At 44.7% G+C, this 21,631-nt stretch overlaps 1 protein-coding gene across 1 annotated transcript; it reads left to right on the top strand.

Moving 5' to 3' along the window:
* Positions 1-14,060: 14,060 nt before the first annotated feature.
* LOC123039100 (N6-mAMP deaminase) lies at positions 14,061-16,481 on the top strand. The gene is made up of 9 exons (XM_044462392.1): positions 14,061-14,249; positions 14,867-14,937; positions 15,126-15,217; positions 15,298-15,357; positions 15,454-15,669; positions 15,747-15,823; positions 15,906-15,975; positions 16,045-16,158; positions 16,248-16,481. Exons 1-9 carry the CDS (start codon positions 14,137-14,139, stop codon positions 16,479-16,481), a joined length of 1,047 nt encoding a protein of 348 aa, XP_044318327.1. The 5' UTR covers positions 14,061-14,136.
* The last annotated feature ends 5,150 nt before the right edge of the window (positions 16,482-21,631 follow it).

The following is a 21,631-nucleotide window of genomic DNA, read 5'->3' as shown; positions in this document are numbered from 1 at the left end:
TGCTCTCAAAACGACAAAAGCTGTGTACTAACTCTGAGCAGCCACCAATTTATGGTGTAGGGGGTGGGCTATTTATAGCCATAAGGCAACCCAACCTGATTTGTCCGAAATGACCCTGGGTCACTAAGGAACTGACACATGTTACAACTGTCAGATTTCAAACACATGTGGCAACTTTACTTGGGCTACAAGCAAAGCTGAATCATCCAGCTCTGGATAAGATTTTCTCTCATTGTCTTCGCTCGAAGACATAGGATTTGGGTTGAGCATCACTTCAGTCACTCTGACTTAGTTCACTTGGACCCCACTTAACAGTACGGTGGTTCCTATGACTCAACAAAGAAGAAAAGGAAACAACGAAACCACACAGTCTTCTCCATAGTCTTCACGCAATGTCTTCTCATGTCATAGTCTTCAATATGAATATCTTCTTATACCACCATTGTCTTCAATGTCTTCATACATTTTTAGGGGTCATCTCTGGTAGGTAAACCGAATCAATGAGGGACACTACCTGCGTTATCCTGCAATTCTCACAAACGCATTAGTCCCTCAACCAACTTTGTCGTCAATACTCCAAAACCAACTAGGGGTGGCACTAGATGCACTTACAATAACTGTCATCGAAACCTTAAGCGTGCGGACCCTACGGGTTCGAGAACAATGTAGACATGACCGAGAACCATTTATGGTCAATAACCAATAGCGGAACCTGGATGCTCATATTGGTCCTACATATTCTACGAAGATCTTTATCGGTCAAACCGCATAACAACATACGTTGTTCCCTTTGTCATCAGTATGTTACTTGCCCGAGATTCGATCGTCGGTATCTTAATTCCTAGTTCAATCTCGTTACCGGCAAGTCTCTTTACTCGTTACGTAATACATCATCTCACAACTAACTCATTAGTTGCAATGCTTGCAAGGCTTAAGTGATGTGCATTACCGAGAGGGCCCAGAGATACCTCTCCGACAATCGGAGTGACAAATCCTAATCTCAAAATATGCCAACCCAACATGTACCTTTGGAGACACCTGTAGAGCTCCTTTATAATCACCCAGTTACGTTGTGACGTTTGGTAGCACACAAAGTGTTCCTCCGGTAAACGGGAGTTGCATAATCTCATAGTCATAGGAACATGTATAAGTCATGAAGAAAGCAATAGCAACATACTAAACGATCAAGTGCTAAGCTAACGGAATGGGTCAAGTCAATCACATTATTCTCCTAATGATGTGATCCCGTTAATCAAATGACAACTCTTTTGTCCATGGCTAGGAAACATAACCATCTTTGATAAACGAGCTAGTCAAGTAGAGGCATACTAGTGACACTATGTTTGTCTATGTATTCACACATGTATTATGTTTCCGGTTAATACAATTCTAGCATGAATAATAAACATTTATCATGATATAAGGAAATAAATAATAACTTTATTATTGCCTTTAGGGCATATTTCCTTCAGTCTCCCACTTGCACTAGAGTCAATAATCTAGTTCACATCACCATGTGATTTAACACCAATATTCACATCTGTATGTGATTAACACCCATAGTTCACATCGTCATGTGACCAACACCCAAAGGGTTTACTAGAGTTAATAATCTAGCTCACATCGCTATGTGATTAACACCCAAAGAGTACAAAGGTATGATCATGTTTTGTTCGTGAGAGAAATTTAGTCAACGGGTCTATCACATACAAAGCCGTATGTATTTTGCAAATATTATATGTCTACAATGCTCTGCATGGAGCTACTCTAGCTAATTGCTCCCACTTTCAATATGTATCCAGATTGAGACTTAGAGTAATCTGGATCAGTGTAAAAGTTTGCACCGATGTAACTTTTACAACGAACTCTTTTATCACCTCCATAATCGAGAAACATCTCCTTAGTCCTCACTAAGGATATTCTTGACTGCTGTCCAGTGATCTACTATTAGATCAAAATTGTATTCCTTTGCCAAACTCAGAGCAAGGTATACAATATGTCTGGTTCACAGCATAGCATACTTTATAGACCCTATGACTGATGCATAGGGAATGACTTTTCATTCTCTTTCTATTTTCTGCCATGGTCGGGTCTTGAGTCTTACTCAACTTTACACCTTGTAACACAGGCAAGAACTTGAACTATTTCAAAAATTTATCAAGGTATGTACTCATTGAAAAATCTTATCAAGCGTCTTGATTTATCTATATAGATCTTGATGCTCAATTTGTAAGCAGCCTCACCGAGGTCTTTCTTTGAAAAACTCTTATTCAAGAATCCTTTCATGTTATCCAGAATTTCTATATCATTTCCAATCAACAATATGTCATCCACATATAATATTAGAAATGCTACAGAGCTCCCACTCACTTTCTTGTAAATACAGGCTTCTAAAAAAGTCTGTATAAAACCATATGCTTTGATCAACTCATCAAAGCGTATATTCCAACTCCGAGAGGGCTTGCACCAGTCCATAAATGGATCGCTGGAGCTTGCACACTTTGTTAGCACCTTTAGGATTGACAAAACCTTCTGGTTGCATCATATACAACTCTTCTTTAATAAATCCATTAAGGAATGCAGTTTTGACATCCTTTTGCCAGATTTCATAAAATGTGGCAATTGCTAACATGATTCGGACAGACTTAAGCATCGCTACAGTTGAGAAAATCTCATTGTAGTCAACACCTTGTCGAAAACCTTTTTGCGACAAGTCGAGCTTTGTAGATAGTTACACTACTATCAGCATCTGTGTTCCTCTTGAAGATCCATTTATACAATATGGCTTGCTGATCATCGGGAAAATCCACCAAAGTCCACACTTTGTTCTCATACATGGATCTCATCTCAGATTTCATGGCCTCAAGCCATTTCGCGGAATCTGGGCTCATCATCGCTTCCTCATAGTTCGTAGGTCCATCATGGTCTAGTAACATGACTTCCAGAACAGGATCACCGTACCACTCTGGTGTGGACCGTACTCTGGAAGACCTACGAGGTTCTGTAGTAACTTGATCTGAAGTTTCATGATCATCATCATTAGCTTCCTCACTAATTGGTGTAGGAATCAATGGAACTGATTTCAGTGATGAACTATTTTCCAATTCAGGAGAAGGTACTATTACCTTATCAAGTTCTACTTTTCTCCCACTCACTTCTTTCGAGAGAAACTCCTTCTCTAGAAAGGATCCATTCTTAGCAACGAATATCTTGCTTTCGGATCTGTGATAGAAGGTGTACCCAATAGTTTCCTTTGGGTATTCTATGAAGACGCACTTCTCCGATTTGGGTTCGAGCTTATCAGGTTGAAACTTTTCACATAAGCATCGCAGTCCCAAATTTTAAGAAATGACAACTTTGGTTTCTTGCTAAACCACAGTTCATAAGGCGTCGTCTCAAACGGATTTTGATGGTGCCCTATTAAATGTGAATGCAGTTGTCTCTAATTCACAACCCCAAAACGATAGTGGTAAAACCGATAAGAGACATCATAGATCGCACCATATCTAATAAAGTACTGTTATGACGTTCGGACACACCATTAAGCTGTGGTGTTCCAGGTGGCATGAGTTTGTGAAATTATTCCACATTGTTTTAATTGAAGACCAAACTCGGAACTCAAATATTTGTCTCGGCGATCAAATTGCAGAAACTTTATTTTCTTGTTACGATGATTCTTCACTTCACTCTGAAATTCTTTGAACTTTTCAAATGTTTCAGAGTTGTGCTTCATTAAGTAGATATACTCATATCTACTCAATTCATCTTGTGAAGGTCAGAAAATACGATACCCGCCACGAGCATCAACACTCATTGGACCGCATACATCGGTATGTATTATTTACAATAAGTCACTAGCTCGTTCCATTGTTCCGGAGAACGGAGTTTTAGTCATCTTGCCCAAAAAGCACGGTTCGCAAGCATCAAATGATTCATAACCAAGTGATTCCGAAAATCCATCTTTATGGAGTTTCTTCATGTGCTTTACACCGATATGACCCAAACGGCAGTGCCACAAATAAGTTTCACTATCATTATTAACTTTGCATCTTTTGGCATCAATATTATGAATATGTGTATCACTACGATCGACATCCAACAAACTATTTTCATTGGGTGTATGACCATTTGAAGGTTTTATTCATGTAAACAGAACAAAAATTATTCTCTGATTTTAAATGAATAATCGTATTGTAATAAACATGATCAAATCATATTCATGCTCAACGCAAACGCCAAATAATATTTATTTAGGTTCAACACTAATCTCGAAAGTGTAGGGAGAGTGTGATGATGATCATATCAATCTTGGAACTACTTCCAACACACATCATCACTTCACCCTCAACTAGTCTCTGTTTATTCTGTAACTCCTGTTTCGAGTTACTAATATTTAGCAACCAAACAAGTATCAAATACTCAGGGGCTACTATAAACACTAGTAAAGTACACATCAATAACATGTATATCAAATATACCCTTGTTCACTTTGCCATCCTTCTTATCCACCAAATATTCAGGTCATTTCCGCTTCTAGTGACCATTTCCTTTGCAGTATAATCACTCAGTTTCAGGCTTTGGTCCAGCTTTGGGCTTCTTCACGGGAGTGACAACTTTCTTGCCATTCTACTTGAAGTTCCCTTTCTTTTCCTTTGCCCTTTTCTTGAAACTAGTGGTCTTGTCAATCATCAACACTTGATGCTCTTTTCTTGATTTCTACCTTCGTTGATTTCAGCATCACGAAGAGCTCGGGAATCATTTTCGTCATCTCTTGCATTATAGTTCATCACGAAGTTCCAGTAACTTGGTGATGATGACTAGAGAACTCTGCCAATCACTATCTTATCTGGAAGATTAACTCCCACTTGATTCAAGCGATTGTAGTACTCAGACAATCTAAGCACTTGCTCACTAGTTGAGCGATTCTCCTCCATCTTTTAGCTATAGAACTTGTTGGAGACTTCATATCTCTCAACTCGGGTATTTGCTTGAAATATTAACTTCAACTCCTGGAACATCTCATATGGTCCATGACGTTCAAAACGTCTTTGAAGTCCCGATTCTAAGCCGTTTAAGCATGGTGCACTAAACTATCAAGTAGTCATCATTTTGAGCTAGCCAAACGTTCATAACGTCTGCATCTGCTCCTGCAATAGGTTTGTCACCTAGCGGTGCATTAAGGACATAATTCTTCTGTGCAGCAATGAGGATAAACCTCAGATCACGGATCCAATCCGCATCATTGCTACTAACATCTTTCAACACAATTTTCTCTAGGAACATATCAAAATAAACATATGAAAGCAACAACGCAAGCTACTAATCTACAACATAATTTGCAAAATACTACCAGGACTAAGTTCATGATAAATTTAAGTTCAATTAATCATATTACTTAAGAACTCCCACTTAGATAGACATCCCTCTAATCCTCTAAGTGATTACGTGATCCATATCAACTACACCATCTCCGATCATCACGTGAGATGGAGTAGTTTCAATGGTGAACATCAATATGTTGATCATATCTACTATATGATTCACGCTTTACCTTTCGGTCTCCGTGTTCCGAGGCCATATCTGTTATATGCTAGGCTCGTCAAGTTTAACTTGAGTATTCCGCGTGTGCAACTGTTTTGCACCCATTGTATTTGAACGTAGAGCCTATCACACTCGATCATCACGTGGTGTCTCAGCACGAAGAACTTTCGCAACGGTGCATACTTAGGGAGAACACTTTTACTATGATAATTTAGTGAGGGTTCATCTTATAATGCTACCGTCAATCAAAGCAATATAAGATGCATAAAAGATAAACATCACATGCAATCAATATAAGTGATATGATATGGCCATCATCATCTTGTGCTTGTGATCTCCATCTTCGAAGCACCTCCATGATCACCATCGTCACCGCGCGACACCTTGATCTCCATCGTAGCATCGTTGTCGTTTATGCCATCTATTGCTTCTACGACTATCGCTATCGCTTAGTGATAAAGTAAAGCAATTACAGGGCTTTGCATTTCATACAATAAAGCGACAACCATATGGCTCCTGCCAGTTGCCGATAACTTCGGTTACAAAATATGATCATCTCATACAATAAAATATAGCATCACGTCTTGACCATATCACATCACAACATGCCCTGCAAAAATAAGTTAGACGTCCTCTACTTTGTTGTTGCAAGTTTTACGTGGCTGCTACGGGCTTAGCAAAGACCGTTCTTACCTACGCATCAAAACCACAACGATAGTTTGTCAAGTTGGTGCTGTTTTAACATTCGCAAGGACCGGGCGTAGCCACACTCGGTTCAACTAAAGTTGGAGAAACAGACACCCGCCAGCCACCTGTGTGCAAAGCACGTCGGTAGAACCAGTCTCGCGTAAGCGTACGCGTAATGTCGGTCTGGGCCGCTTCATCCAACAATACCGCTGAACCAAAGTATGACATGCTGGTAAGCAGTATGACTTGTACCACCCACAACTCACTTGTGTTCTACTCGTGCATATAACATCAACGCATAAAACCTAGGCTCGGATGCCACTGTTGGGGAACGTAGTAATTTCAAAAAAATTCCTACGCACACGCAAGATCATGGTGATGCATAGCAACGAGAGGGGAGAGTGTGTCCACGTACCCTCGTAGACCGAAAGCGGAAGCGTTATGACAACGCAGTTGATGTAGTCGTACGTCTTCACGATCCGACCGATCCAAGCACCGAACGTACGGTACCTCCGAGTTCAGCACACGTTCAGCTCGATGACGATCCTCATACTCCGATCCAGCAGGGTGTCGGGGATGAGTACCGTCAGCACGACGGCGTGGTGACGATGATGATGTTCTACCGACGCAGGGCTTCGCCTAAGCACCGCAACGATATGACCGAGGTGGAATATGGTGGAGGGGGGCACCGCACACGGCTAAGGAATGATCACGAAGATCAACTTGTGTGTCTATGGGGTGCCCCCTGCCCCCGTATATAAAGGAGTGGAGGAGGGGGAGGGCCGGCCCTCTCTATGGCGCGCCCTAGGGGAGTCCTACTCCCACCGAGAGTAGGATTCCCCTTTTCCTAGTAGAACTAGGAGCCCTTCCATGTAGTAGGAGTAGGAGAGAAGGAAAGGGAAGAGAGAAGGGAAGAAAGGAGGGGGTGCGGCCCCTCCCCCTAGTCCAATTTGGACTAGGCCTTGGGGGGCGCACGGCCTGCCCCAGGCAGCCCCTCTCTCTTTCCCGTATGGCCCAATAAGGCCCAATACTTCTCCCGGCGAATTCCCGTAACTCTCCGGTACTCCAAAAAATACCCGAATCACTCAGAACCTTTCCGAAGTCCGAATATAGTCGTCCAATATATCGATCTTTACGTCTCGACCATTTCGAGACTCCTCGTCATGTCCCCGATCTCATCCGGGACTCCGAACTCCTTCGGTACATCAAAACTCATAAACTCATAATATAACAGTCATCGAAACCTTAAGCGTGCGGACCCTATGGGTTCGAGAACAATGTAGACATGACCGAGAACCGTTTCCGGTCAATAACCAATAGCGGAACCTGGATGCTCATATTGGCTCCTACATAGTCTACGAAGATCTTTATCGGTCAAACCGCATAACAACATACGTTGTTCCCTTTGTCATCGGTATGTTACTTGCCCGAGATTCGATCGTCGGTATCTTAATTCCTAGTTCAATCTCGTTACCGGCAAGTCTCTTTACTCGTTACGTAATACATCATCTCACAACTAACTCATTAGTTGCAATGCTTGCAAGGCTTAAGTGATGTGCATTACCGAGAGGGCCCAGAGATACCTCTCCGACAATCGGAGTGACAAATCCTAATCTCGAAATACGCCAACCCAACATGTACCTTTGGAGACACCTGTAGAGCTCCTATATAATCACCCAGTTATGTTGTGACATTTGGTAGCACACAAAGTGTTCCTCCGATAAACGGGAGTTGCATAATCTCATAGTCATATGAACATGTATAAGTCATGAAGAAAGCAATAGCAACATACTAAACGATCAAGTGCTAAGCTAACGGAATTGGTCAAGTCAATCACATCATTCTCCTAATGATGTGATCCCGTTAATCAAATGACAACTCTTTTGTCCATGGCTAGGAAACATAACCATCTTTGATAAATGAGCTAGTCAAGTAGAGGCATACTAGTGACACTATGTTTGTCTATGTATTCACACATGTATTATGTTTCCGGTTAATACAATTCTAGCATGAATAATAAACATTTATCATGATATAAGGAAATAAATAATAACTTTATTATTGCCTCTAGGGCATATTTCCATCACAGCCTGGGCTAGCAGGGTGGATGTCGTTGAGTTTCTGTTTGTGTTTCATCCGTAGTCGGATGGTGCCCTTATGTAAGATGATGTTGTATTCGTGTGCCATTGTATGCCTCTTGTATGTATCCCCATCTATTATGTAATGTTGATGTAATGATATCCACCTTGCAAAAGCGTTTCAATATGCGGTTCTATCCTTGGTGGGACCTTCGAGTCTCTTTAGGATAGTATCGCATATTGGGCGTGATAATGGCCTCCCCTTTGGATGCCAACTCTGCCACCAGCGGAGGCGCCTCGGCGGCCGCAACCCCCATCCTGGAAGATTTCTTCGATCAGCTAGATCTGAACGATGAGGAGTTCAATGATGTTGAGATTGATGAGGAGGATCCCGAAATCAAGGAGAGCGTTCGATGGCTAGCCCTAGCTAGGGTTCACACCGATAAGAATTTCTCACAGGCAACCTTTTACAAGGATATGAGGGCAGCCTGGAATCCGGCGCAACGGGTGAGATTTCGCCCGGTCGGACCCAACAGATTCGTTGTCCAAGCTTCTTGCTTGGGCGACTGGGAGCGGATGATGATGCAAGGCCCTTGGCTCTTCCGCAACATGGCAGTTCTGATGTGTTCATACGATGGTTTCACCAAAGCGGATGATGTGATTTTTGATCATATGCCCATCTGGTTGCAGGTTCATAAACTCCCAGATCCCTACTGCAAATAGGGTATTGTGGAGCGACTCCTTAAAGGGGCTGGCAAAATATTGGAGATGTGTTTGAACGGCAATACCCGCGGGGACTACATTAGGGTTAGGGTAAACCACAACATCAAGCAGCCTCTTACAAAGTTTGTTAGTGTTGTTCGAGCGCAGGAGAGACAGTTTATTTGGTGCGGTATGAGAAGTTGGCACGTTTTTGCAGTTTCTGTGGTCGGATAGGACATGAGCACAAGGTGTGCGGATCTGGTGTTCATGATAAGCAGAATCTCAAGTTTGGTGATTGGTTGTACTCTGACGGCCCCAGCCGGCCGAGGCCTGAGCAAAACTCCAGCAAGGTAGATAAATCCCGCCCGCAAAGGAAGAACGGCAGCCCTAGTGCTCCATTGGACCCTGGCCTCAAGGCTATGGATCCCGAGACTCTTGACACAGCCACAAGCCCGGTGAAGAACCTGGGTACAGTCATGGAAATTGATAGAGATGCAAGGAAGAGATTGAACATGGACAGTGCTGGAGATGAGACTTTGAACAAACCAAAAAGTAAGGATGAGCTTCTGGCCATTACGGATGGCAGCGGTCAGGATCTAGGAGAGAATGCCTCGCCAACGAGCAGCTCTTCTAGCAGTAAACGTGTCAAGCTTACCAAGGATAATGCGACCACTCAGAGATCGGCAGCTTCCCTTGAGGAAGACCACCGGACGTAGTGAATACCCTAGTTTGGAACTGCCGCGGGGGGGGGGGGGGGGGGGCGCCGGACAGTTCGTGAGGTTTTGGCCCTCTCAAAAGCCAATAACCCCAAGCTTGGCTTCCTGTGCGAAACTAGGCAAGCTACTGTGAAAATAGAGAAGTTGCATTGGAGACTCGGTCTGAAAGGATTTCATGGTGTGAGTAGTGACGGGAGGAGTGGGGGCTTAGCACTTTTCTGGGATGAGTCCCTCTCGGTTACGGTGATTGATTCCTGCAATCGTTTTATTGATGTCAGTGTGGTGGATGGTGGGTCGGGCACATCTTGGCGGTGCACCTTTGTCTATGGAGAGCCTCGGGTGGAAACTCGTTATCGCATGTGGGAGCACCTCTGCAGGCTTCGAGCTCACTCGCGCGAGCCGTGGATGGTGTGTGGCGACTTCAATGAGGCTCTATGGCAACATGAACATTTGTCAAGGACAGAACGCTTGGAGGCGCGGATGGTGGCCTTTAGAGATTGTTTGGAGATGTGTGAGCTCGAAGACCTAGGTTTCTCGGGGATTCCATTCACATATAACAATGGACAGGATTCAGTCCGCAATGTTCAGGTCCGTTTGGACCATGCTTGTGCTGATGAAGCTTGGCGGGATACGTTTCCGTTTGCAAAGGTGGTTCATTTAGCCACCTCATGTTCGGATCATTGCCCTCTGTTGATATACTTGGAGGGTTTGCAGGACCAGCAGCGTCGGCCTGCCCCCTTGCATTGTGAAATCATGTGGGAACGTGATACTGGCCTGCCTAACATGATTGCTCAAGCATGGAACAAACACAAATCCATAGGCGGTATGGGATCGGTGGCCAGGTCCTTGCGGGAGGTTGTGAAGGATTTGAAGGAATGGAGTAAAAGGCAATTCAGCAATGTGTTGAAGGATATTGAGAGGCTCCATGCGCAACTAGAAGACCTGCAGCTGGCTGGAACGGACCGTACTGAAGTCCGGGATAAAATGAACCAGCTTGACGAGCTATTATCAGGGAGGAGATGCTATGGCTCCAGCGATCACGGATCACCTGGCTGAAGGAAGGTGAGCGCAACACCAAATACTTGCATCAGAGAGCGGTTTGGCGAGCCCGTAGGAACCTTATACAATGCCTACAGAAACAAGATGGGACGTGGTGCAGTGTCCCATCCGATATGGAGAGAATGGCTCACTCCTACTTCAAGGAGATCTTCATGAAAGATCCAACCCTATCTCCGGACGTGGTGTTGGACTGTATTGTTCCAAAAGTTACAGAGGAGATGAATGCTTCGTTATGCAGGCCTTACTCATATGAGAAGATCTCTAATGCTCTATTTCAGATTGGGCCTCTGAAAGCACCAGGATGTGATGGACTACCTGCTAGGTTCTTTCAACGGAATTGGGCATTACTCAAAATTGAAATTTTTGCTGCGGTTCGCGAGTTCTTTGCGTCTAGAGTTATGTCGGATGATGTTAATGACACGGCTATTGTGCTAATTCCTAAGGTTCCTCATCCCAAGGACCTGAAAGACTTTAGGCCAATAAGCCTGTGCAATGTTATATACAAGATCATCTCAAAATGCATGGTCAATAGACTGCGACCCATTCTAAATGACCTCATCTCCGAAAATCAGAGCGCCTTCATCCCGGGGAGGCTGATCTCTGATAACTCTATAATTGCGTTCGAATGTATCCACCATATTCAGTCGGTAAGGAACAATGCATCGGGCCTTTGTGCTTACAAGCTTGATCTCTCTAAGGCCTACGATAGGGTGGATTGGTTGTTCTTGGAAAAGGCCTTGGCTAAATGGGGCTTCTCGCCCATCTGGATTGCTCGTGTTATGGCATGTGTTTCGTCGGTGAAATACTCGGTAAAATTTAATGGGAAACTGCTGGAGTCCTTCTCTCCGTCGAGGGGACTCCATCAAGGTGATCCACTGTCTCCATTCCTCTTCTTATTTGTAGCTGATGCTCTTTTTGCGTTGGTTGAAAAGGCTGCAAGGGAGGATGGTCTGAGTGGAGTCAAGATAAGTAGAGGTGCTCCGGAGATTACTCACCTCTTATTTGCGAATGATTCACTCCTATTTTTTCATGATACTAATCAGCAGGCATTATTAGTGAAAGGGGTGTTGAACACATTTGCGACGGCGACTGGACAACTCATAAACCCGTCGAAGTGTTCCATTCTTTTCTCAAACCAATGTCAACCTAACGTGATTCAAGAGGTAAAAAACACGCTGGATATCACCCAGGAAGCGTTTGAACCCAAGTACTTGGGTTTGCCGGTTCCGGAGGGGAGGATGTATAAAGGAAAATTTGAGACTCTCCAGGAGCGTTTGAGGAAAATCCTCGTGGATTGGAGTGAGCAGTACATGTCATCGGGGAATAAGGAGATACTTATTAAATCAGTGGCACAGGCCATTCCAGCATATGCTATGAGTGTTTTCAAACTCCCGGCTTCGGTCTGTGATGATCTAACAAGGATGATACGCCAGTATTGGTGGGGGGTAGAGAACGGAAAGAAGAAGATGGCCTGGATGAGTTGGGATAAACTGCGATTGCCTAAAAACATGAGTGGCATGGGTTTTAGGGATATGAGAGCATTTAACCAGGCACTGCTAGCTAAACAGGCCTGGAGGCTCCTGGAGAGGCCGGATAGCCTATGTGTGCGTCTGTTGAAGGCAAAATATTATCCTTCTGGTCAGCTTTTGGATACGGTGTTCCCGGGCTCCGGGTCTAAGGTGTGGAAAGGAATCCTGCATGGCCTTGAGTTGGTCAAGAAGGGCGTCATTTGGCGAGTCGGTAATGGCTTGAAGATTCGTACTTGGCGAGACCCTTGGCTGCCTCAGCCTTTCTCCTTCCGTCCGATCACTCCAAAGGGAAATTGTCGCTTCAACAGGGTTTCTGACTTTTTGGATGACAATGGTGCATGGAATCATGCTCGTCTCAGGGAGTTCTTTTGGCCGATGGATGTTGATCACATCCTGAAAATCAGAACTTCGCCTCGCCAAAGAGATGACTTCTTGGCCTGGTATCCGGAAATAAGTGGTGGTTTCACGGTGAGAAGTGCCTACAAGTTGGCTACACATGATCATAATGTTGTCAAGGCTAATGGTGCATGGAGTACTGTCCCAGAGGGGAACCGTTCAGGGTGGAACTATATTTGGAAGTCCGGGGTTCCTCAAAAAATGAAGATCAATGCATGGAGATGTGTGACGGGAACTATGGCAACACAGAGTTGCAAGGCCTACAGACACTTGGCGATGCGCTCAACCTGTCAGATATGCGGGGTGGAGGAGGAGGACTCATTTCATGCCTTGATAACTTGTTCACACGCACGAACGCTCTGGACTAATATGTGTCGCCGCTGGCCACTTCTGGAGGATGATCTCCTTATCCATGATGGGAAAGAATGGCTGACTTCTTTGCTGGCGAAGTGCTCGACCGACGTCCAAGATATGTTGATTATGTTTATTTGGTGGATTTGGCAGCTCTGTAATGACTTGATCCACGGAAAGGAGGTTTCTCCTATCCCAGCCACCGTCCAATTTTTGGACAGTTACTACAAGTCCTTAAAGCTTGCTGCGGGTTACACTACGGAGGAGATCATTAAAGGAAAAATGTCAACCGCAGCGGTGTCGTTGCCAGACCAAGGTGGCAGGGCCTCTACGACTCCATGGCCGGCACCGCAGCTTGGCAGGGTGGCTCTGTCAGTTGATGGCTCGTTCCTGCAGGAGGATGGCTCTGCGGCCGTCGGTATGGTGCTTCGGGACGACAAAGGAGAGGTCCTAATGGCAGCCTACCGCTTCATCTTCTACTGCAACGACCCACTGGAAGCAGAATTACATGCGATCATGCAGGGTTTGGCCCTAGCACCACAACATTCTAACTTATCGGTGGTGGTTCAAACGGACTCCTCTGAAGCTTTGTCTAACTTGACAAATGATGCACTTCTTTGTTCGGCTTATGGATAGATCGTCATGGAGATCAAAGCACTTCTAGGTACTAGGGAGTTTTTTCCTCAAAAGATTAGTAGACTTCAAAATAGAGTTGCCGATCGGTTGGCTAAGTATAGCCGCACCGAGCGTGCCACGACTGTTTGGCTTGGCTCGGTTCCACCTTGTATCGAGGATGTGTGGCCTCTCGATTGTAACTCTATAACTCTGCAATAAACTCCCTTTACCTTTGGAAAAAAAATGTCGATGGCTTTTGCAATTCACTCGACCAAGGTTGGATCTTTTACATTGTGGTATGGAGATTGCTGCTGTTATCATTGGCGGATGTTTTTACAATTTTGCCAGGCGGCTGCGCACTTTTGCCTCCGTGTTCCGTCCCCACAAAGACTAGAGCCAGACAAAACCAATCATACAAGGCGAGCGCCGGGGAGACGCCGGAGCAAGACGAAGCCGGCGGCCATGGGGACCCAGACCTCGGAGGCGGGGAAGGAGATGAGGGAGTGGTGCGTCGCCCTCCCCAAGGTGGAGCTCCACGCCCACCTCAACGGCTCCGTCCGCAACTCCACCCTCCTGTCAGTACCGCTCCCTCTCCCCCTCCCCTCCTCCCCGGCCCCCGGTCCTTCGTGCCTTCCATCCGGTAGCTAAGGCCTGCTTGATCGTCTGCATCCTGGGGGCCAACAGCGTCTGCTACCGCTCTCCCAGATCGTTTTGCTGAACGATTCATCATCTGATACTGTACTGACCACGTAAGATTTTTGAAAATTTAGCCTACCAAAAACGTCTTATAATTTGGGACAGAGGAAGTAGATGCCATGTGCGTACCGAAACTGTTCTGTGATAGTGTCATAGTCTCATGGATGCTCCCTAGCTACTTAAATCACCTACCAATTTTACTACCATGGTGATTTCAGGGCGCAATAACTGCATTGTCTTCAACACGTACTTCTTTTCTCAAATACGCAGCAAAACGCGCAACATTTTCTTCACTTTATACATTATTAGTATCATATATGAAGCATCTCTGATTTTCTTCGGTACCATTCGTTTCTCAGTGTTATACTTTCTTGTCTTCTAACAATGCCAACTTAGCATGCTAGTATTTTATCAAGATGGAAAACATGATTGTCCATTGGAGTTGATATTTATATTTTTAGAAATTGATATCCTTTTGTTGCCATTTCTTGAATAGAGAACTAGCAAAAGAACTAGGTGACAAAGGAGTCATTGTCTTTGAAGATGTTAAGGATGTGATCAAGAAGAGTAAGTAGACCATTTCCATGCCGTTTTCTAATGTTGTTACCTACCCATAATTCATATCAAAACATGCTATGAACCAAATATGAACATCTTTGAAATTGTGTACTTATATTTCTCTGTTTGCAATTGTATTATTTGTATGGCTTGAATTCCATGTCTGCTTATTAACTCTGGTTTTAAATTTTCAACAGGTGACAGATCTCTCCCAGAGTGTGTTAGGCTCTTTGATTTGTTTCATATACTTACAACTGACCACGATACAGTAACAAGAATCGCCAAGGAGGCATGTTAATCGTTATTTGCGTTATTTCACATTGTTCTACACAACATTTCTTCAGTTAATTGTTCAGACAAAACTAGCAGGGTGTGGGAGATTTTGCTGCTGAGAATGTTGTGTATTTAGAAATAAGGACGACACCTAAGGTGCTACTTTTGGATTCTTTTTCATATTAGTTCACAATTCTACAAGTCTGTGCGCAATGTGACTAGTTTTGTGTCTCTTTTGCTCTCACCGCCTAGAATAATGAAGCCAAGGGGATAACCAAGCGATCCTACATGAATGCTGTTGTAAAAGGTCTTAAGTCTGTCAAAGACGTTGATGTTGTTCTAAACGATGAAAAATTAAGTTGTACACCAATGAGTGATTTGGGTGGCAACGCAAAGAGAAAGAAGATATATGTTAGGCTCCTTCTGAGTATTGACCGTCATGAGACAACTTCTGCTGCATTGGATACTGTATGTTGATCTTCCACTTTAGCCTATACTCTCAACAAATCTTGGAACATATTTAATAGTTTACTTCCTTTCATCAGGTTAATTTAGCCATGGAAATGAAGGACCAGGGTGTAATTGGCATTGATCTCTCTGGCAATCCAGTTGTAGGGGAATGGTAAGAAATATTTTATATCTGGCTCGAACTAAATGAAAACATGTTAACTATTTATGTGCTAATATTTTCAAAATTTGTGAAGGGAGACATACCTGCCTGCTCTAGAACATGCTAAAGAGCTGGGAATCCCCACCACAATTCACTGTGGTGAGGTATGAAAATGTATGTAAAGATTTGCAAACGGTACTTCTGCCCTAGTAAATATTACTAGTGAACAACAGGTACCAAACAGGAAGGAGATCCAAGCAATGCTGGACTTCTGCCCTCAAAGGCTGGGTGATGTCTGCTGCCTGGACGACGAAGAGTGGAAGAAGCTCAAGTCATCAGTGATCCCGGTGACCTTATTTCTGTTCCTCGCCTTTCATCATTTGTAGCTATTCTATCTCAGCCATGCTTACCTAACTTCCAAGACGAAATTCTGCAGGTGGAGATATGTTTAACCTCCAATGTTATGACCGGAGGCACCCCTTCTCTTGAGCTTCATCACTTTGGTCTGTACCTGACAACGCAGAACCCAAAATCCTTGACAAAAAAAAAAACAGCAAGCATCTTAATGCTCCGAGTTTCTGAATTTGTGCAGCTGACCTCTACAACGCGAAACACCCCCTGTCGATATGCACCGACGATTTTGGCCTCTTTTCGACGAGCCTCTTGTTGAGTAAATAGGCAATTTCTCGATTAAATTAATCCACGAGTAAATCACTAGCATGGCATTGACTAAGTTGATGACGTACTGACTTTGATCTAAACATGCACGTACTAAGCAAACAGTAGACAAATCTACACATACTGCTAGTACTGCTAATATGAAATTAATCAGGAGCGGGATAAACGAGTTATACCCTCCAGTAGGCCATGCAGAGGCCGTGGCTTTGGTGGCAGCAACGGCGTCCTCGGCGGCCTTCTTGTCGGCCTCAGCTTTCTCGGCGGCGGCACGGTCGGGGTCGGTGGACATGGTGATGATGAAGGCGACGCGGACGTAGAGGAAGTAGACGATCGGAAGCGAGCAGTCGCATAATCGCTGCCCAAAAACCTATTCGCCCCTCACCCCGTACAGGAACCAGAAGGGCGTGGTTTCGGAGACCTGCTCTCCCGTCGACCGTGTACGCGGCGGACCGGATGGAGTCACCGGCGGCAGCATCAGCAAAGGAACGACGGTGGGCGTGTGCGTGAGCAGATATGATCTGTTCGTGACGGCTAGGGTTAAGGGACACAACACACTTATATAGACGCAGCCTCGTGGAGAGACTGGCAAAAATAAGCGCATAGGTGTGAGCTCGGCTCGGCTCATTCCCGCGTCGCGTCGCGTCGCGTCGCGTCGCGTCGCGTCGCGTCGCGTCGCGTCGCGTCGAGGCGGGCGGCGGAGGAGGAGCGCGCGAGGGCCTCTTCTCTTCTCAAGCTCCAATAGCATGTAGAAGAGCCATCCTTATAAACCACTCCAACTTTCCTTCCACTAGCATGGTGGGACTAAACTTCCCACCACCTTGTCATGCCACCTACATGGGCCCTTAGAGATCAAATCTGAAATTGTTATATGGGCTCTAGGCCCATCTCACATTTTAACAATCCCCCACCAGATCTCAGGGGCCCACTTTGTCCTTTGTTCCAAACGCTATTTTGATATACTAGCGTTTCAGTGAAGACCTGTTAAGGTTGAGCTTCACCTAGAGCAAGTAGCTACGCTCCTTCACAACTGAACAATGGGCTATGCCTTGAATTGTTAGTTTGGCGTAAAGAAGTTTCACCACATGTCTTACTAGTACTGGGCTGCCGAAGGCTGACCCCTCGGGTGGAGCATATAAGTCACACTCCTGGCCTATTCATGAGCTTACTAGAGATCACCCCAATCTCATAGACTGTGACTAGCAGTCGGGCTCACATAGGTGTGTTCCTCCAAAGATTGCTTTGTAGGATAGCATCTTGCTTATACATATAAGCCTTGGAACACATTAAGACAATAGTCATCCTTCCATACGGTTTCCGAGAGTATTGCATCTCCAACGGAGTGGGTTAGTAAAGTTACTCTCCTCAGTTCACCACTGGCTTGTTTCCCAGGTCCTACTTCACGGGATCTCCGATCACATAGGTTGGGTTACCACCATGGCAACTCATGTGGGTCTCATACCCATCTCCCTCGATGCACTATCTATCACTACACGTGATAGCCCTTTCGTAAAGGGATCTGCCAGATTCTTAGCCGTATGGACATAGTCCAGCGCTATCACTCCGGAGTTTCTTAATTTTCTGACAGCTTTTAATCTCATTCTTATGTGTTTGTTGGACTTTATGTTGTCCTTTGAACTCTTCACCTTGGTGATGACAGTCTGATTGTCACAGTTCATAAGGATAGCCGGAACCGGTTTATCAACCAGTGGCAAGTCCATCAAAAGATCTCGAAGCCATCCTGCTTCTACACCAGAAGTGTCTAATGCTGTTAATTCTGCTTCCATTGTCGATCTCGTTAAGATCGTTTGCTTGCAAGACTTCCAGGAAACAGCGCCACCTCCAAGAGTAAACATATACCCAGTTGTGGCCTTCATCTCATCAGCATCAGAGATCCAATTCGCATCACTATACCCTTCAAGTACCGACGGGTCTCCGGTATAGTGAAGTCCATAGTTCATAGTACCTTTCAGATAGCGCATAACTCTTTCAACAGCATGCCAATGTACATCACCCGGTTTGGAAACAAACCAGCTCAGTTTGCTCACAGCAAACGCGATGTCAGGCCTCGTTGCGCTCGCTAGGTACATCAGTGAACCAATGATTTGAGAGTATCTCAATTGATCTTTAGCCATGCCTTTGGACTTTCGAATCAACACGCTAGGATCATATGGTGTTTGAGATGGTGTGCAGTCCGAATATCCAAAAGGACTCAACACCTTCTCAACATAATGGAATTGCAGAAGTGTGATCCCACCCTCATTATCTCTCAGTAGCGTTCAAGATAACATCAGCCACACCAAGGTCCTTCATCTCAAAGTTCTGAGACAGAAATGATTTGACCTCCTCAATGACTTTGAGGTTTGTTACGAATATCAGTATGTCATCAACATACAAGCACAGTATAACTCCTTAGCCCCCACCATGGCGATAGTATACACATTTGTCAGCCTCATTAACAACGAAACCAACAGATGTCAGAGTTGTATTGAACTTATCATGCCATTGCTTAGGTGCTTGCTTCAGGCCATATAAAGATTTCAGTAACTTACACACCTTCCTTTCCTGACCATCTATCACAAAGCCATCTGGCTGTTGCATGTAGATTTCCTCATTTAGCTCTCCATTCAGAAAAGCCGTCTTAACATCCATTTGATGGACGAGAAGACCATGTGAGGCCTCCAACGAGAGTAATACTCGAATGGTGGTCAGTCTAGCCACAGGTGAATAAGTATCAAAGAAATCTTCCTCTTCTTTCTGGTCATAGCCTTTGGCCACAAGCCTGGCCTTGTACTTTTCAATCGTACCATCGGGCCTAAGCTTTTTCTTGAACAACCACTTACATCCCAATGGTTTGCAACCATAGGGACGCTCAGTGATCTCCCATGTCCCGTTAGCCATGATGGAATCCATCTCGCTACGGACCGCATCCTTCCAGTAGTCAGCTTCTGGAGAGGCATACGCTTCTGAGATAGAAGTGGGAGTATCATCCACGAGGTACACGAAGAAATCATCACCAAAGGTCTTTGCAGTCCTTTGTCTCTTGCCCCTACCAAGGGTTTCCTCGTCATCCTCCTCGGGATTTTCATCATGTGTTTGTTCATAATATTCCATAGGAATGGCAGGCTCAGGAGTCTCCTCAGATTCCTGTCTAGAAGTGCTTTGCATATCTCTCATAGAAAAAATATCCTCAAAGAATGTAGCATCCTTAGACTCTATGATTGTACCGACCTTCTGGTCAGGTAACTCAGATTTCACTACTAGAAATCTAGAGCCAACGATGTTCTTAGCGTAGCCCAAATTAACGCAGTCCACAGTCTTGGGTCCAAGCTTACGCTTTTTGGGGATCGGCACGTTGACTTTCGCCAAACAGCCCCAAGTACGCAAGTACGAGAGTGTTGTCCTTCTATTTGCCCATCTCTCATAGGGAGTGATCTCATTATCCTTTATCGGAACTTTATTCAGGACATGACATGCCGTCAATATAGCCTCCCCCCACCATGCCTTGGATAAACCCGACGTATCTAACATGGCGTTAACCAGATCCGTTAGAGTACGGTTTTTCCGCTCGGCAACCCCGTTTGACTGGGGTGAATAGGGAGGCGTCCTCTCATGAATAATGCTGTGTTCCGCACAGAAGGAATCAAACTCACTCGAGAAGTACTTCCACCACGATCTGAACGGAATCGTTTAATTTTCTTTTTAAGTTGATTCTCAACTTCTGCCTTATAGATTTTAAAGTAGTGTAGAGCCTCATCTTTAGTATTTAACAGATATACATAGCAATACCTAGTGGAATCATCTATCAATGTCATGAAGTATTTCTTTCCACCTTTAGTCCGTACACCGTTCATCTCACAAAGATCAGAATGTATGAGTTCTAATGGTGCCAAGTGTCTCTCCTTCGCAGCCTTGTGAGGCTGGCGAGGTTGCTTAGCTTGCACACATGACAGGCACTTAGAACCTTTGGCTAAAGTGAAACTCGGGATTAAATCCAACTTAGCTAGCCGCGTCATAACACCGAAACTTATGTGACAAAGACATGAATGCCAAACCTCAGATTCATTAACACTCGAATGAATATGGTTCACGACTTTATTACAGAAATCTGCGAGGGAAAGGTGAAACATCCCTCTGCTCTCATAATCTTTTCCAACAAATAGTCCATACTTAGTAACAACTAATTTATTATACTCGAATACCAACTTAAACCCTTCTCTACATAGAAGGGAGCCACTAACGAGGTTCTTCTTGATGGCGGGGACATACTGCACGTTCTTCAGCTGCACGATCCTTCCCGAAGTAAACTTCAGATCGATCGTGCCAACACCATGAACAGAAGCACTCGCGCTATTCCCCATCAATACGGACCCGTGGCTTGTGACCTGGTAAGAAGAGAACAATGAAATGTCAGCACACACATGAACACCTGCACCTGTATCCACCAACCAATCGGTAGGCTGAAACACTGAAAAAACGGTAAATAAATTACCGTGCCCAGATGCACCATTCTCATTGTTGCCCACAATCATGTTGACAGACTTGGAGTCCTGTCCTGACTTCTTAAACTTGTTTGGTCACTTGTTGGCCCAATGTTCAGTCGAACCACAAGTAAAGCAGCCCTCGTCCTTCGTGTTCTTCTTGAAGGTCTTCTTACCCCTCTTCTTGAAGTCGGTATTCTGTTGGACACCGTTCTTTCCCTTGAACTTGTGGGAGTTGAAGTTCCTCTGGTTCATCATGTTGGCAACAGAAGTCCCTTCGGCCCCTTTTCCGTGCGAGTCCTTTGCCCTCGAATTCTGCTCAACACTCAGATGGTCAATGACATCCTCCATAGAGAATTCACGCCTCTGATGTTTCAGAGTGGTGGCAAAATTCCTCCAGGAATTGGGGAGCTTAGCGATTATGCAGCCCGCGACAAACTTGCCCGGTAACTCGCACTTCAGAAGCTCAAGCTCCTTAATAATGCATATTATCTCATGAGCCTGCTCTAGTACAGGACGGTTCTCAACCATCTTTTAATCGTGGAACTGCTCTATAATATACATCTCGCTCCCTGCATCGGCGGCGCCGAACTTAGATTCGAGCGCCTCCCACAAGTCCTTGGCGACATGCACATGTAAATATGCGTCGACCAGTTTATCTCCG

This window comes from Triticum aestivum, chromosome 2B (genome assembly GCF_018294505.1).
Source record: "Triticum aestivum cultivar Chinese Spring chromosome 2B, IWGSC CS RefSeq v2.1, whole genome shotgun sequence".
Classification (NCBI taxonomy): Eukaryota; Viridiplantae; Streptophyta; class Magnoliopsida; order Poales; family Poaceae; genus Triticum; species Triticum aestivum.
The sequence above is the reverse complement of the archived record's forward strand: the minus strand, read 5'-3'. Positions and strand labels throughout refer to the sequence as shown.

Bases quoted from the DNA above. Each gene is read 5' to 3' on its own strand.
- LOC123039100 (XM_044462392.1), top strand. From the start codon at position 14,137: ATGGGGACCCAGACCTCGGAGGCGGGGAAGGAGATGAGGGAGTGGTGC. The intron at 15,824-15,905 runs GTAAGAAATATT...AAATTTGTGAAG, and splicing joins AATCCAGTTGTAGGGGAATG to GGAGACATACCTGCCTGCTC. The intron at 15,976-16,044 runs GTATGAAAATGT...AGTGAACAACAG, and splicing joins CCACAATTCACTGTGGTGAG to GTACCAAACAGGAAGGAGAT.